General features: G+C 39.4%; 1 protein-coding gene across 2 annotated transcripts; it reads right to left on the bottom strand.

The window, feature by feature from the left end:
- Positions 1 to 2,465: 2,465 nt before the first annotated feature.
- On the bottom strand, positions 2,466 to 16,074 carry acbd5a (acyl-CoA binding domain containing 5a). 2 transcript variants are annotated; one of them, XM_036125590.1, is made up of 14 exons: positions 15,964 to 16,074; positions 15,581 to 15,711; positions 13,437 to 13,557; positions 11,347 to 11,419; positions 9,134 to 9,251; positions 9,011 to 9,043; positions 8,564 to 8,761; positions 8,332 to 8,481; positions 7,262 to 7,341; positions 6,975 to 7,170; positions 6,574 to 6,776; positions 4,188 to 4,244; positions 3,963 to 4,072; positions 2,466 to 3,547 (listed from the first exon to the last, which is right to left on the bottom strand). In XM_036125590.1, the coding sequence occupies exons 2-14, from the start codon at positions 15,675 to 15,677 to the stop codon at positions 3,535 to 3,537; spliced, it is 1,449 nt and encodes a 482-aa protein (XP_035981483.1). In that variant the 5' UTR covers positions 15,678 to 15,711; positions 15,964 to 16,074; the 3' UTR covers positions 2,466 to 3,534. The 2 variants fall into 2 exon arrangements, with proteins under 2 accessions (XP_035981483.1, XP_035981484.1); XM_036125591.1 differs by lacking the exon at positions 9,011 to 9,043.
- Between the last annotated feature and the right edge of the window lie 1,226 nt (positions 16,075 to 17,300).

Raw genomic sequence — 17,300 nt, 5'->3', positions numbered from 1 at the left:
TTAGTGGTTGACAGAATTACTAGAAGTCCTATTTGGGATTAGCAGTCAGTTTAAAGACGGATTAGTGCTAGGCATTAGCTCAGAAAGTACATCTGGAAATGTACTTCCTGATGTACATCCTGGACTGAAAAATGAATGGATGACGTGGTGGCTTGAGTCCATTCATTTCTAATAATGGACACCTCGAAGGGCATTAACCCGTTTATACCATGGTTACGTACAAAAAATATATATTTTTTCACTGTTAAAAGTCAGTTTTTCGAAAGAAGCGGCTGAGAGAACGACGTAACGTAACGCCACTCGTTGTGAAGCGTTGCTAAGGTAACTAGCGTCAACCGTCTTGCCGTTACCAGCTAACCGTTTAGTTAGTGCATTAACTTAAAGCAATATTTGACCAAAACTTCTTTTATAGGTGCCATACCACAGACATTTATACGTAGACGCCTCATTGGGCACAGGTGTGCATGTCGACGTCACCACCTTATTGTACGTGGCAGAGAGTAGTGAAATATATATATATATATATACATATATATATATATATATATATATATATATATATAGATTAACTGCTAGAGAGACTGGCAGAACAGAAAGCTATTGATCTATGTGTTTAGATATACATGTGCATATATAGATTTTGAAGTATATATATATATATATATATATATATATATATATATATATATACACACACACACACACACCTTTTCATTCAAAGACTTTTCTTTATTTTAATGACTGAAAATTGTAGATTCACACTGAAGGCATCAAAACTATGAATTAACACATGTGGAATTATATACTTAACAAAAAAGTGTGAAACAACTGAAAATATGTCATATTCTAGGTTCTTCAAAGAAGCCACCTTTTGCTTTGATTACTGTTTCACACACTCTTGGCTTCGCACACTCTTGACAAGGATTAGGAACAGACTTTTTGGGGGAGTATTATAATATGAGAAAAGGGTCATACGAGAATAAAGTAAAAAAAAAAAAAAAAAAAAAAAAGACAAAATATTATGAGAAAACGTCATATTATGAGAATTAAGGGGGAACATTTCCAGAAGTCACAGTTTGCAGAACTATTTTAATCCAGACTGTGGCATAAAGGAAGTTAGAAAAGTCCCTGTTTAAATGTCCATTTCAAAATTGGGGGGGGGGGTTTATGACCTGCTTATTGAAATAAAAATAAGACAGGATAAACCGGATCTTCACACACCCCGGTGGTTCTGAGAAATGCCCACAGCCTTGTTTAAATACCAGGTTTGGTGTGCTGTGGAAACAGGAGAATCAGATAAACCATTGCAAAAATGATTTCCTTGTGTGAGGTTTATTCTGCCCAATTCAACCAAAAAACAAACATTTTTGTTCGGAGACATAAACCTTAAAATCAAAAATAACATTTTAACTGATACGTTGTCAAAGTACCCTTTAATTAAAAGGAGGTAATCCTCTTGGCAGCTTCTTCAGAAGTGTCCCCTTCATTCTGCCTATCAATATATGATGCTGTTATTTTTTGTATCCTCCTGATCGACCCCTCATAAGCTTTCTGTTAACTGTGTCTTTAGCTGAAAGATGTAAACGAATAAATAGGCTAGCTGAAATTTGTTTCTGATTATTTAGATCTGTTACTATTAATGCAGTATGGATGAAGTCTTGTTTAGTAAGAACAGTAAGCTTCGTTTAGTAAACTAGTACGCATTTTAGGGTTGACATGTTGACTAGTTGAATTTTGAAGTTGCACTCGTCAGCTAGTGCACCAATTTAATGAGTCAAAACTAATCTAGTGGCATAATTTATCCGCTAGTATGACACAGCTGTCAACTAGAGCTTCAACAGGCACACTAGCTGGGACTTTCCAGGAGGGCTGGACTATATAGAAAAAAAGCATATTAATAAAATATTGATCGATATCATCAACAAATTCAAAACATATTTTAAGTGCACCCCTGGCCATTTTATACTGTTGTTTAGTAATCTATTTTTAAGATAACGACACAAACAATGAATTCAAACTCAACCCTTTATTCAACCAACTTTTTACCAATAGCTTGCCATAGGGCAGTGAGAACCTAAGACTGAATATCTAAAAGTGAATCAAAAGATGCGTCAATAGCAACCAAGAAATCCAATTTGGCCCTCTTCTGTTCTGCTTCAGCAACAAATATCACTGAATCGTGGTTTGTTGTAAACTATGACATCAATGAAAACAAAAACAAAAAATGCCTCAAATTTGCTTTCACTGGCCATCTATGGCAAACATCTGTCATAATTTGGGCCAGAATTTAATACCAAGTAGGGAAAAAAAAATTGGGATGAACCAATTATTTGAGGGACTTTTTCAGGATTAAGCATTAAATGTGAAATATGACCAATTTAAATATGTAAGACATATAAAAATCAAAAGTTTGATCCTTTTCTCCAATGCCGCTCTCATAAAAACCCACTCGCACACACTCAAAATGCTCGCTCAAAACTTTTATTTCAGGCTGCGATTATCACATGCATACACCCTCCCACCCTGGCCAGAAAGAGTGAGAAAGCTTTTCAGTACATTTTAATAGAAAGGTAAACCATTCCTTCACGTTATTAAAACATATTTTGCTCTGAACAGATCAGCTTTAATTAGTACGCCAATCTTTGTAAATATTACATATTAATCTACAATTAATACACGGATGCAATTAAAATATTGCATTAGAGTCCAAACTGTACAGCTACTGTATATAATTTGTACAGAAGTCACTGCTTTGCAAACAGGTGAGGATCTGCTCCAAACCTTTAAAAAGAAGAATTAAATAAAACCATTAAGATGATGCAAGGATGTTGTATTTTTATTTTTTTTTAAGTGATCAGAAAGTGGAAGATTCTCATCTTTTATGCTAATTTGGTCCAGACCTGGAAGAGCTATGCTATAACCACTGACGAATGCCATCTACATGATGATGAGGCACTTTTTTTTTTTTTCTGGGTTAAGCGGAAAAACTTGGACCACCCCGACGTAAAGCACGCTCTGATATGAAGCAGGACAGTTTACAAACAAACTCGTACGGATAAAATCTCGTCTATTGCAACTCATTAAACGGAATAAATATTACCTGGAAAGACTCTTACATCTCAGGACGATTTTTTTACATTCGGTATAAGTATTCTACAGTTATTTAATCACGTTGTAATATTGCAGCAGCATCACCTGGGCAACTAATGAAATCATGAAAACTTTGTGCAACAAAGCCTAAGTTAGGGAAAATATTGGAGAAGCTACTGTAGTTGGTCTGCACCCGCACACACGGCGCCCAAACACACATCCTAGTAGTTTCACGACTAAATCACAGGCCCCGTATATTCATGTTTCACATCCGCAGTGCAGCTCGCTCCGGATTTCGAGACTCCTCCAGCGCCTCGGCTCCGACGCTCCTTCTTTCCAAGTGCAAAAGCAAATTACTGGCTGGGAGTTTTTAATTAGGACGAGAGAAGCTGTCAGCCCCAACTGAGCTGAGGACAGCGCAGGGATCTGGTGCCGTACGCCGGATCAGTTGATGCGTCTGGTGGTGAAAACGAGGACAAAGACATGAAACTAGATATTCTAGGAGAAAAAAAACAGACCCCAAGGGGGGGGGGGGAGAGAGAGCGAGTAGAGGGAGGGTGATAAGAGAGGAGAGAGAGAGCGAGAGAGAGATAGAGGAGAGAGAGAGGGAGGAGAGAGAGAGAGAGCGAGAGAAAGAAAAGAGAGAGAAAAAAGAGAGAGAGAGCGAGGAAAAGAAAAGAGAGATAAAAAAGTAGAGAGAGAGAGATAAAGAGATAGAAAAAAAAAAATATAAGATATATATATATATATTATATAATCTATATATATATATTATATATATATATGATATATATATATATTAGATAGTATAAAAAAACAAAATATATATAAAAAAAACATAATATATATATATAATAAAATATATATAATACCTCCTCCTTCTCTGGAAGTAGAGACGGATGAACCACTGAACCACGAAGGGCCAGATGATGGCGAAGGCCAGGCTGGTTGGGGAAATGTCAAAAGGCCACCAGGACGGGTTCTAGACGTTTCCAGACAAAAAATGGCCCCCACCCGATTAATTTGATGTAAAAGGTGGACAGGATGCGTTTAATGTCAACAGACAACAGCAGCGACGTGTGGTAGAAACTCTTTACCCGATTCCTCTTGTTGACCGCAGGCGACCCATAAGGAGACAGAGCCACCGATCGAGCCTGCGGGAACAAAAGGGCGTTTAGATGAGTGTGACAGACTGGGACAGCTGTAACAACCAGCTCTGCTGCCTGGCTACAGTCCACTACTTCATCACCGACACGACTAGGGTTTAATATTTTTACCGAAAATGAGATGTATCAAACCCCTGGTAAATGCGTCGTCTTTTCCCGGTATTTGATACATACACAAATCCCGGGAAATAGCAGTTTTTTTGTAGTTGTTGTTTTTAGCCCAAGTAACGTATGATATCACTCAAATATGCGTTCCCAAATCGCAAACTGACATTTTTTATACATTTGTATTATCATTAGGCCAAAAGATTCCAGTATGTGTGTGCACCATGCACGTTTATGCTCATGAACCTTTTATGTTGTGAAGAAGTATATTTGTCGATGGTCAAAGAAAAACGCATCCCTCGCTTCACCATGTCTTGGAATATATCGGCCAGTTTGTTTTTTTTGTTCATTAGCAAAACCTCTAACCCACAGGTGTCAAACTCAAGGCCCGTGGGCCAAATCCGGCCCGTCAAGGTAAATTATCCGGCCCCTCGAGAGCCAAGAAAAAAGGCATATATCCTTTTAAAGTGTATAAAGTGGCTAAACCTGTGCCTCCTGTAAGTGTAACTCACCCCAATATCAACTTTTTTTGCAGATAAACTGTATAAACTGGGCCTAAGGGGGATACTTTGATGTTACTGTGCATTTTTTATACTACTGTGTGAACTGGAATGAAATTATGAAATGAAAAGTATCGTCTCTACACATGCAAGCGGCCCTTTTAATGACTTCATGATGCCAAAGTGGCCCCATATAGAAATTAGTTTGACACCCCTGCTCTAACCTGTTGGGAGATTTCAGAGGGATACTTGGGAAGAATATGTCCATCTCTCTTAAGTACTGATCTGAGATAGTCGCATTTTGCCATACTGTTAAACGTAAATCCATCAAAAGCTGCCATCTCCGCTAGTATTTCACCAAGCGACTTGCTAGCTTTGCTAAAGTAGCCGTCTAGCGTTTTCAGACGCTTTGTTGATGGGCTTTCTTCAGGAACTTTACTATGCTGAGATTCTAAATGTCTGCGCAATCCACTCGTCGACCCCCCCAGAACACCTGATAATCCGGTCACACAACATGCACTTTGCGTTTTCATTTTCAACCTTTTTAAAATGCTCCCATACAAAGCTGGCAGTAGACATCCTTAGGCGGTAGGCTCCTGAATGCAACGTTACAGTAAGACAACAATAGACGCGCACTCCAATAGGAGCGCACTGGATTTTTTTTTTTTACTTTCATTTCCCGTTTCCTGTCATAACATTTCCCGGGAATCGGGAAATAGTTTTGATCAGATTTCCCGGGAATCCCGTCTCCCGGGATTAAACCCTAGACACGACCTTTAAGGTCAGCAGATGGCTGCAAAGAGCCTCAGTTCGCTCACAGTCCGACTTCCCGAGCGAACGCCAGCGGTGCTGCTGTCGTGGTTTGCTTATGAGGAAGTTATGGCGCCTTGCAAAAGGAAATTACACATTTTATGTCACGTCACAAACCACAAGTTCAGATGGAGCTTTTGGTTTATACAAATTCAAATCTAAAATGTGTCGCTTGCATTCGTATTCTTCCCCCACTGCCATGATAAACCGCTAATAAAACGGAGCGCAACCCATTTATTTCAGGGGTCAACTCGTCAGAGCCCCCCTGTGGGTCATTTAATTAGACTTAGACAACTTTATTTGTCATTTTGTATGCACAGAGTGCATATAGAACAAAATTTTGTTTGCATACAGCTTGAAAAATCAGTAAATCAGTATAATCTGATCAGTATAATCACAGTACTCTCTATAAACGCGGACTTTCTGTTAAAAAAAAGGCACTCAGCGCTTTCTTGGAGAACATTGGGGAACAAACGCAGCAGATGGCGCTAAATAAAGGAGGAATCCTCTGGTAAGTGGTGTTGAACATTTTACTATCAGTCTTCTTCATTTACTAAAATAAGATTTATACAAAAAAAAGTCATCAGCAGCTTTCTATGATATTGTTTATCTGAATAAAACCATTAAAGTCCGTCTTCTGAACTTAACAGCCAGGTGGAGGTGAGCCAACTCTAACCGCCTTTATTTTGTCTTTCCAAAGTCCAAAGATTAATTTGTTTAGTTGTTTAATTAGAAAAAATAAATAAATACAGAAAAGCTTTAGATGTCCTCGGTTATGATGGTGCAACGTTGTTTAGTTTAACGAGACGAAATGACGGCAAACAGAGCCAACATTGGGACCGGTGTTCCCTCTAACTTTGTCCGAGGCGAGGAAAAAAAAAAACGACGGCGCCGGTTCTGACCTGGTTGGCGGTTAGAGCCTCCAAGGTTCTGAGTCTCTCCAGAACACTCTGCATGTCGTCCTGCAGTCGGGCCAGCGCCACCACGATCTGCTCGTTCAGGCTCGGTGCGGGGGTCAGCGCACCTCCCCAGCGCTCCCCGTCTCCGTCTCCGCTGCCGTGCGCGAGCCCCTGGGATCCCGGACCGACGCCGGGGGACCGAGAACCTTGGAAACAGAAAACGACAGTTTAATTAATTTTTTCCCCCTTCAAAACGCCTTTCTTTATGATATAACATCAGTGATTAATAAATCAAAACTGCTAAAATCATAAAAAAAAAATCAAGTTTCTTTAATCTCGTTAAGCTCGTTAGGCTCCAGATAGTCGGTGTAAGACACGGAGACGTCCTGCAGGTCCGTCCCCACCTCTTGCCCTTCGGACCACGGAGCGGCCCGTCGTCTCCACGTTCAGCCTCTGTCTCTGCGACGCCGTCCCGCCCGTCTCCCCCTCCTCGCCTCCACACCTGACGGCCTGCGGAGGATCCTGGACGTCCTCTTCGGCGAGCCGGACGCGGCTCTCCTCTTCTTCCAGGTCATCCAGAGAGCGGTTGTGCTCAGAGTTCTGGAGGCAGGGCGGGGAAAGAAAAAGAAACATCTGTGGTGGAGCGACGTATTAAATATAAGGCAGAATCGTGTTTGAGGGTTTGTCTTGCCTCTTCTTGGCCGAACTGGTCCACAGAATCGCAGTAGACTTCACTGTCTGAGTCGCTGGTCACCAGATTGGTTCTTGTTTCTAAAACATGGAACACTTTAATTGTTTTAGGGCCTTGTGTTAAACAGATCTATTACATTTGTCAGACCTTTCTATATGGATAAACAGAACCATAAACCAATATAAAAATGTTTTTATTTCATGTCAGATCTGGGTTCCTACAGCATAAGGCAAGTTAAATTCAAGACTTTTTAATGCCACTTAAAATAAAAAGTTAAGACCAACTTCACGATAAACAAGATAAACCTGGTTGCGACAACTTCACCCAAATGTTTATTTTACCATAAACCATTACTTTCTGGCCAAGTAGACGTGTTTAAATTTTTGAAAAACATTCCATATAGGAAGAAAGCTAAAAACACACAAATTACAGATATATTTTTAACAACTACTGAACTGAATTCAAAAACTTTGTTTTGTTCCCCACTAAAATAAACTATAAATCAGTTTTAAAAACCACAACATAACCAGTGCCAACTCTTTTTCGCAGCTATGGTCCGGCCGCAACAGATTTTATTGGTTCCGCTATCGGGACGGAACCAATTTCTGTAATGTAAATAAAAAAATATATAATTGTGTCAATTATTTTACTGTTTGGTAAGGACTGCAAAAATAAAATCCTATTTATGACTTGGTAACAATTTTAAGACCTAAGAAAGACTGATTTAAGACATTTTAATGCCAAATAAGGCCTTAGTTTTATATTACAGAATTCAATGCCTTTTAAGACTTTTTAAGGATCCGCGGGAACCCTGCAGATGGATTGATTGATTAATTGAAGGATGGTCAGAGAACCAGGAAGCGGTGGTTAACAGGATGGACGGGAGCGCTGCTTGTTTTAAAACGGGGAGCAGCCGAGGTGTAAAGCATCGCCAGGTCACAGCGTGGAGATTTGCTGCAGCTCCGAGAATTAATCTTAGCAGATTATCTGGTCACATGCTGCTCTGAAACCCCAGCAGGCAGCGTGGGGACAGCAGATCCAACATGGAGGACGTCTATGCTCTTCCCTACCTGCGTGGTGTCCGTTGAGCAGCGGAGGGGGGTTCTCCTCGGCTCTGGGATGACTCCCATTGGTCAAATGGGAGCTGCCGTTGGACAGCTTGCCGTTCTGGAGGGACACTTTGTGTCTCCTGGTTGAACTCTTCTTCTTGGGCTGCGTTGCTACAGGATAAAAACCACAAGGAGTCACCGGAAATAAATAAAAAAAAAAACCTACATTCATCTAAAAAGGAAAATATTTTACCTTTTCTGATCTCAGTGATCTCTTCCTTTTCCTCCTCCTCTTCATCCTCATCTGCCTCATCCTCCTCCTCCTGTTCCAGGTCTTCGTTTTGTCTGAGCCTGGCCGGCCGAGTCTCCAGAGTGCCGTTCATCTCCATGTTTCTGATGATGCTTTTTGCCACGCTCCTCGTTTCCATCGACTCCAGCATGGTTCCAAACCCTGCGCAGGAAAAGTGGGGGAACAAAACAAAACGTCTCCAGCGCCATCTCTGTCTCAGCTGAGTGCTCGGACAGAAATGACAGCTAAGTTTATCCAAAAATGATCGACATCTATTAGCAAAAAAGCTACTTTAAATAAGCTAAACTAGCCTTCAACACACGCTGCCATCAAACACTAAAAGCTCACGGTCTAAAAAAAAACAGCACACCGGGTCTACTCTACTCCATTTCTACACGGTCATGTACTTGCCTTCCAGTTGCCTAGCAAACTTTGTTAAACGGGCTGAGCAGATGAGATACACAGGTAAGCTTAGTTTGCCCGTTTCTGACACCAAACGGCGTGAGGCGCGACTGCGGCGCAAAAAAAACTCACCTGAGCTCAGATCCGATATCTGCGTGATTTTCTTCTTCTCGTCGATGAGCTCGTAGAAAGGGCCAAGGACGCGCAGCAGCTCCTCCACCTCGTCGGTCATGGGCATGCCCTCCAGGATCTGTGGGTTCCACCCAACGTGTTACTTGTTACAAAGCCAGAGAAGAAGCTCCAAGAAGGTGTGGATTACAAGACATAAAAAAAAGGAAAATATCCTGTTTCGGAGCCAAAAAAAAAGCTACAAATAAAATATTCTGACTCTGATGAAACTTAACCTTAAAAGTATGAAACAAAATCTGATAATTCAAATAACATTAAAGCAGGCGAGTCATTTTAGGACATGTATTGACAACAAGAAAGCTTTAGAGCAGACGTGTCCAAAGTGCGGCCCGGGGGCCATTCGTGGCCCCTGGACTCATTCTGGGCGGCCCCTCCAACAGTAAGTTATTTCATGAAAGGTTTGGTCCACCAGCACAGGAGGCTGATGCAGATTGAAACTTTTAGTTTTTAATTAGGTCAAAATTATTACAGAAAAGTTCAAATCCTACAATAGAAAATGTTAAGTACAACACAAAGTATTCAACTTTTAATAAACAACATTAAATAAACGACACACTTTTGACATTCATTGTAACATCTATCCAATGACATTTAATTACTGAAATTAAGACTTTGGTGCATTAAAATCTGCTTTGAATTAAATTAATAAAATTGGCTAATTACAACAAGTGTTTTCATAGAACAACTGAGCCAAATATTGTTCTTATATTGTTAGACCAAAAAGAGTTTATTATTGTTAAAGAGTCAAATTAAATTATTCAAAATAATTTGCAAACTGGACGACCATCTTTTAATACGACAAATGAGCAAAACCCTTTTTTACCCTTAAAAATTTTGTGGAAAAAAAAAAACAGCTTGCGACAACTTTACCCAAACGTTTATTAGTTTCTGGTCCAGAAGAATGTTTCAAATTTTGAAAAAACTTTCCATACAGGAAGAAAGCTAAAAGCACATAAATGACAGATATATTTTTTAACCACTACTGAACTGAATTCATGAACTTTGTTTTGTTCTCTCGTAGAATAAACCATAAATCAGTTTTTAAAACAACAACATAATCAGTGCTAACTCCTTTTGGCAGCTATGGCATGGTACTGCAGGCTTTATTCAGTTCCTCCTCCACCTGTTACAACTTTGCCATTTTGTCTTCATATCGCTTTCTTTGCGTGTTTGATTTCGGTGAATACAAAAAAATATATATAATTGTTTCAGTTATTTTAATGTTTGATATGAATTACAAAAATAAAATCCTATTTATGACGTGGTAACAAATTTTAATACCAATTAAGGCCTTAGTTTTATACTGAAGAATTCAATGCCTTTAAAGACTTATTAAGGATCCGCAGGAACCCTGGAAGAGGAGGAACGTGTCTTCAACCATCAAAAACCGCCTGAAAACATTGTTGTTGTTTTTTTGTCCTGGGATTTTAAAAAACGACTTACATCTTGAATTTAACCGAAGAAACAACCCAAACCCGGGAAGAAGACACAGAACCTTTCGAGGGACAGCTTGGACAGAAAGCTCAAGCAGGGAGTGAACAGCCAGACCACTGAGGGAACCGGCCGTGTAACATGAATATAAGTAGGCAACACATTTTACAGCAGTTTTAATATTTTGTATAGATGTGATGTTCTGAGATTGTGTTAAATCAATAAGTTTTCTCCTAAGTAAGATAATTAGTTTTATCTGCACCTCTTTCTTTTCTCTGTGTCTGAGCCAAATGAGTGTTTGTCAGTAAACCTCAGTGTTTCAGCTTCTGTTTCACTCATCACATGTGCAGCATTAGCTTGAAGGGTCTTTTTGGGCCAATCAGCACGTAGCTGTAGGTAAACTAAGATGGACTGAAGAGTCTGAGTGTCACGACATGCTTTTCCCTCAGAATAACATCTATAAAGCCACTGTAGTGTAGTTTAATAAGCCTGAGCACTTCAGAATAACGATGCTGGTCAGAACTGGAGCAGAAGTTACAACTTTTACCTGAACAGCGTTAGAATTTTAGTACTTCAAAGTACTGAAAGTTCTGCACTTTGAATTGTCGTTATCCAAACGTGCTATGGAATCAAACTTGTCTTGCCTTGAAAGGTATTGAAAAGGATGCCCTTTATGCCCTTTAAGTTTAGCAATATTATAAAATTTGAAAATGAAGAAAACCAACCAGCTTCATTTGGTCGACATAAGCAGACATCGCCTCTTCTTCAGACATTTCTCCGAGGGAATTCCAGGCATCCCTGTTAAATGTGAATGAGAAAAAGCGTTAAAACCTGTCAAAACTTCATGTCGGATTAAATAGTTTTCAAACCTCATCTCAATTTTAATGTATTCAGCAGTAAAGGGAGAAATTGCAGAGATTTTTTTAAAAAGAGATATAAGATGAGACAATATTGTTTATATCAAGATGGTCTATGTTGCCTTAAAATTAGATTTTTGTGTATTCCAGTTGGTTATTTATTTTTCAACCGTTTCTCATATTTTTTCTACAGCTGTTTGTTGGTAAACTTGCCTGTGAGACATTTGGGACAAAGGCTTGGTTTATAATTACTTTATGAAAGGAAAAACATGTTGTATATTGGCCTTCAGTGTGACATGAACCTGTATGCGCGGAGTCCGGAGTGAAGTACGCCCGAGTATGTGGGGGTCTTTACATGAACGCACTTCTAGTTTAGACATTACAGTCAGGCAGTCTTATAGACAGCTTAGGGGTCCAATCAGGTAGTGACACAGTGTACCGTAATGCTCCGTATATCCATTGAGTGGAGAGGCTTTGTTGCTAACCAAAGTCGTATTTACACATTTTAACAGATTTTTGAACACATTGTACCACATAAAATTGGTTATAAGCACAACGGTGATCATAGATAAAGGCGCACCATAAATTTGAGAAGATTTAAGGATTTTAAGTGCGCCTTATAGTCCGAAAAATACGGTATAATCCATCTCGCCCAGGCCTAGTTTATGCCTCTACAGAAAGTTTTGTCCCCCCAAATATGTTTTTGCACATGGAAATCATGCTTACATCTTGGCCTGTGGCAAAGGATCAGCGCTGAGAGACAGGCTATGAAAATGTTTTAGCTCTCGAAAAAGTGACATTTTCACATTCTCAATAGAAATATTAATTAAAAAAGGACTTTGTCATGTTTGTGCAATTTCTCTGATTTTTAAACAGACCAGGATTACTTAAGGTGAGTGCCAGCCGTGGGTCAAAGATCGAGTGACGCCCCGCCCACCGTCAGGAGCTGTGATTTAAAACATTTTCAAGCTCGATCCAGCAGAGAAACTGTCCAGCTTTATGGGTAAGAGGTCACATTCCTAACCAAGTCCAGAGAGCACAACTTGAGTAAACGCACAGAAAAAAATTAATCACTCTCCAGCTCGAGTCTTGTTTTACATGAGAGTAAATGTAACATTTTGTAATGTTTCAGTTTTATCTTCTAGATCAGGGCTCTGACACCTCCCCTTCGGCTCTTTAACTTTGTTTCAAAGAAAGTGTAGATAAAGTGGAGGTCAGGTTTTTAGACGAGTAATTGACACTATTAACACTAAAAGTATTTTTTTGCATCATCAGATTGGAAACCATGTACCTTTTTTTCCCTTTTCTTACATTATTTTACATAAATTTCATTTAATTATAAATGTATAAATCCTTTGGTAACACATTGTTGACATTGTTTAAAATGTCTTTGTTATGACAACTTGACATTAACAGAGACTAGGTTAAGTTTAGGGCTTGATTTAGGATTAGGTTAAATTAAGGGCTTGGGGTTTTATTAAGTTAAGGGCTTGTCATAACAAAGACATTTTCAAAAATGTCAACTTTGCTTTAATAGTGTCATAATTTACCGAATGACAATTAATGACAACAGTCTTAAACATTCATAAGGAGTCATTTATGTTCATAACAGGTGTTATGTCAGGTTTATGACAGTGTAATGTCAGTCTTATGTACACCCCTTCAAATATAGTGTAACCAATCCTTTTTTTGCTAAAGTTATATTTTTCTCAGTCTTACCGTCTAAAACTATAAATATTTTTTTATTTAAATGAGCAAAACAAAAACGCTAAGTTGTCTTCAATGAAAAGGTAACAACATTTACGGCTCTAAACAACTTTTATTTAGCTTGACTGAGGGCAAAAACGGCTGTTTTGATTGTAAAGGTTGCAGACTCCTGTTCTAGGCTCTAGTAAAAACCCTAAACGTCTAAATTTAACCCAAGCAAACAAAAACGGATGTGAGATAAATCTACAAACCATTTAGCTTTGCCAACCACATCCCAGAAGCCGGGTCGTGGTATATTACAGGGTCCGATGGTGGCCTGCTTGTAGTAGCTGTAGAACTTGAGCATCATGTCGTTCGAGGGCTGAAAGGGACCTGAGGAAGAACAAACACAAAACGGCTCATTTTAACCTTAAATTGGCTGATAATGTAACCGGGGCTGGAATGAAAGCAGTGAATTGTGCCATACGGAGGGGCCGATCTGGGCTGGTGTTTGCTGCTAAAGTGGATTACTTAAATCGCTCAAGCTGCCGCGGCTCACCTGGCCCCGGCCTCAGGTTAGCATCTGACCGAGGATCTGAAGCGAAGGGGCAGCTTCACAGCTTTTAAGGATTAACGCTTCAAATCTAATACAGTTGAGGTGAACTGGATTTCTCCACATTGATTATGAATTCTTTAAAATCCAGTTTGGGCTAAAGAGCAAAACCTCCTGTTTTACATGAATCTTATAAGAGTTTGTTTTTTTGTTTTTTTTTTACCCAGGTGAAAGATGGCATTTTCTGGCCGAAATAAACTGAATCCCAAATCATTAAAGGTGAAACCTGCGCAGCAGAGAAGCCTGTAGCTATTAAGTGATTTACATATTCTGTAAGAAATGCAGGGTACTTCAATCCAGGAGTCAATGAAACAAAACAAATTAAAAAAAATACATAAAAACACTGCTTTCAGCCCGACCCCACTGATGCAGGTGTCAGGCGTTTGTGATTTTATTGTTGTAAAAAGAAAGAGCTGTAAGCTGGTTTTTGGCGATGGGCTGGACCAATGTGGTGTTTTGTGAGCTCGCACACGTCAACATGCAGATCTTTTATTTTTATTTCTGTCTACGTGCAACATGTGCTAGACTTTGACGCGTCTACGCTCAGAAAAAAAGATCAAAAGTAACCGTTTGTTGCAGAAAATTAAATAGAAAAAGGTTCATTTTGGATTTTTCTTACAAAAAAATAAAATAAAAGCTCTTCTGTGTGTGGTGTTGCAGGTTCCTGAATCCCCAAACTATATTTCAAACAATCTTTCTTCATCTTAAAACAGCATTGTGTAAATTTTAACCCATGTATTATCTTAACTAGTTATCTAGATAACTTAAACACTTACTTAAAAAAAAAATAAAATCCCACATTCACCTCTCTAGATCACCTTCCCATTGAAACGGGGAGAGGGGGAAGACGAGGCAGAGCCAGGGGGAGAGGGAGAGGGAGGGGGAGCTCCAGGAGCCGTCAGAGAGGAAGATGGAGCAGAGGCCCAATCATCTGATTATGAAAGGCTGAAGGAACTTCAACAGAGGATAAGAGCTGGCATGCTGGTTTGGGAACTATATTTACTGCGTCTTGTAATAAGAACCGTGGCCACGATAAACGTTCAGTCAAAGATGAGAAATGTAGAAGCACGAAAGGTCAGAGCCGACCCTCCCAGGTTACATAGGTGAGTTTTTGAGAAGGGCAGCCGGCACTGAGCGTCCATACACACCAAGTGCTGTATAGTGACCTTAAAAAAAAATCATTTAATAGATCTCAAACTAAGCCAATACTTGAGTCGAAGCTTACACGGTGCTCCTTTAAAACAATTCAGAATGTTTCCTTCCAAAGCTTTCAGTAAACGGGAAAAGGAAATCAGATTTTTTCTTTACTGGAACGTTTTCCACACTTACAACAAACACAAACTTCAGTGGATCTTACTGGGAGATTGTGAGCTACACAAACACAAGTAGTAGAAGAAGAAGAAGAAGAGTGATTTGCTAATAAAAATCTTAAAAGTGAGACACGGATTTCTACCCAGACCCCTTTACTCTGACACCGCTAGATAAAATCTAGTCCAATCAAACGGCTTCAGACGTCTAATAAGTAAACAGCGAGTCCTGTGGGTAAATAATTTGCAACAAAAACCCATGTAAGAGCCAATGACTTCACAACAACAACACACACAGCCACGTGTTGGCTTAGCGTGGACAATGTCAACGAAATAAACCGAAGCTAGGGACAAAAGTAAAGGTAAGAGCAGTCCCCAGGTGACCCAAAGTCCTGTGAATTGTGTGAAACTGCCCTTTAATTCGCCGGTAAATCGGATGCTAGCTCAACCCCGACCCGTTCTGTCACCATCCAGACCCCCGCTGGTTCTCACTCACCGTTCGGGGGCAAACTCTTGATGACTTTAACCGCGGCTTCGAACCGTTTCTGGGTCAGACGTTTCTGTTCCTCCGCGCTGACACTCTCCACCTCCATGGCGGTGTCACTCGGGGCCAGCTAACAGCAAAACCTGCCCAATAATAATAATAACAACAACAATAATGATAACAATTAAAGAAAAAACAACAAGAGACGGGTCTCGGGGGGTTAGCAGGCACTGTTTTTGACCGACGGTAAAGAGGATTCAATCAGCTGAGCATGAGTATGTAGGACACGGCAACTCTCCTTCCGCGCGGCGTCAGTTACGGCCGTTATTTACGCCAAATGACGCAATTACATAAAGACATTTAAAGTCTAAACTCCGAAAAAGACTTTCACTCACCGTCAGACTAACTGTTTATCTGTCGGCCAGAACGCAACTTGTCCTTAGCCCTGAGATCGACGCCATCAACAGCAGATAAAGCTAGGCACGAGCGTATCATGGGAGCTGTAGTTTTACAGCTGTAGTCCTACTAACTTCCTAACCCTCTGGTTTGAACCTAAAAATCTGGTCCCCCACAAAGCTAGTTTAAGGGTTCATAGGGATTATTTGCGGGTATAAAATTGATTTGTTCTGTGTAATAAAAAAACGCGGTCCAGAATAAGATCAATAAGTAGTTTTTTTCTGCGTAGACGTCGCTGTTGTTGATGGATATCGAGCCTGGAACTACACATCCCAGCATGCTTTTCACAATGTATCCCACTTTTTTTCAGATGGAATCGCGATAGGTGAACTTGAAAGAAAAGACAGAGCTCTCACTCTGTATGTTGCACAGGTCACCCAATGACTGCTGGGCAAAGGGATCTCTCCCTCTTGACCCTGCAATGATAAGCAGGTACAGGGAATGGATGGTGGATCCCTTGTTTTAAGCATGATTGTAACACTTGATTTAAGAAGTTTAAACTTGATTTATTCTTGTAGGTACCGTGTAAATACAAACTCAATCCAATGCAGTCAAGTTCAAATCCACTCAGCATTTAAAACAGTTGTAACTGTATTATTATTCAAACAGATTCAGCAAATATTGAAGAGACATTTAGCACAATGTGTCCATCAAATTAAAGAGGAAACTTGGATAACTCTTATGTAATAGTTGGGAACATGCATTCATCCATCCATCCATTTTCTGATCCGCTTTATCCTTCATGGGGTCGCGGGGTGCTGGTGCCTATCTCCAGGAACATGCATATCCCAAAAGATGGGACAAGCACGTTGTCACATTTCTTTTCCAGCACAGTTCTTGACTTAACTGTGAAGTGATAACCATACAATAATTTTATTAGATTCTTTGTAATCAAGACAACATATAAACAAAGGTGTGTTTAAAAGAATAGCAACTTGTGTGTATAAATATATATATATATATATATATATATATATATATATATATATATATATATATATATATATATATATATATATGTATTTTTTTTTGTTTTTTTTTGTTTTTGTTTTTTTATTTATACACACAAGTTTTTTTTTCTTTCGTTTTTTTCGGTTAATTTATATATTTTTTATTTATTTATATTTATTCCTGGACAGGCACCTAATTCCTGGTGCCATAAGTGTAGCAGGAGCTTTTTCTTTGTTTACTCGTTTTTGTCCCATTTCTTTTTCACTATAAAATAAATATAGATGAACAAAACCTTATAGATTAAATATATTCCTAAAGTCTGAAC

Source organism: Fundulus heteroclitus, chromosome 21, assembly GCF_011125445.2.
Source record: "Fundulus heteroclitus isolate FHET01 chromosome 21, MU-UCD_Fhet_4.1, whole genome shotgun sequence".
In the NCBI taxonomy this organism is placed as follows: Eukaryota; Metazoa; Chordata; class Actinopteri; order Cyprinodontiformes; family Fundulidae; genus Fundulus; species Fundulus heteroclitus.
This window is presented reverse-complemented; position numbering and strand designations above follow the sequence as displayed.

What these genes read in the sequence shown, in the direction of transcription:
- acbd5a (XM_036125590.1), bottom strand. Translation starts at nt 15,677, where the DNA reads ATGGAGGTGGAGAGTGTCAGCGCGGAGGAACAGAAACGTCTGACCCAG. An exon ending in GATCACTGAGATCAGAAAAG is followed by an intron (nt 8,482 to 8,563) that starts GTAAAATATTTT and finishes TTTATCCTGTAG; the next exon opens with CAACGCAGCCCAAGAAGAAG. An exon ending in CGGTCAACAAGAGGAATCGG is followed by an intron (nt 4,073 to 4,187) that starts GTAAAGAGTTTC and finishes GGAAACGTCTAG; the next exon opens with AACCCGTCCTGGTGGCCTTT.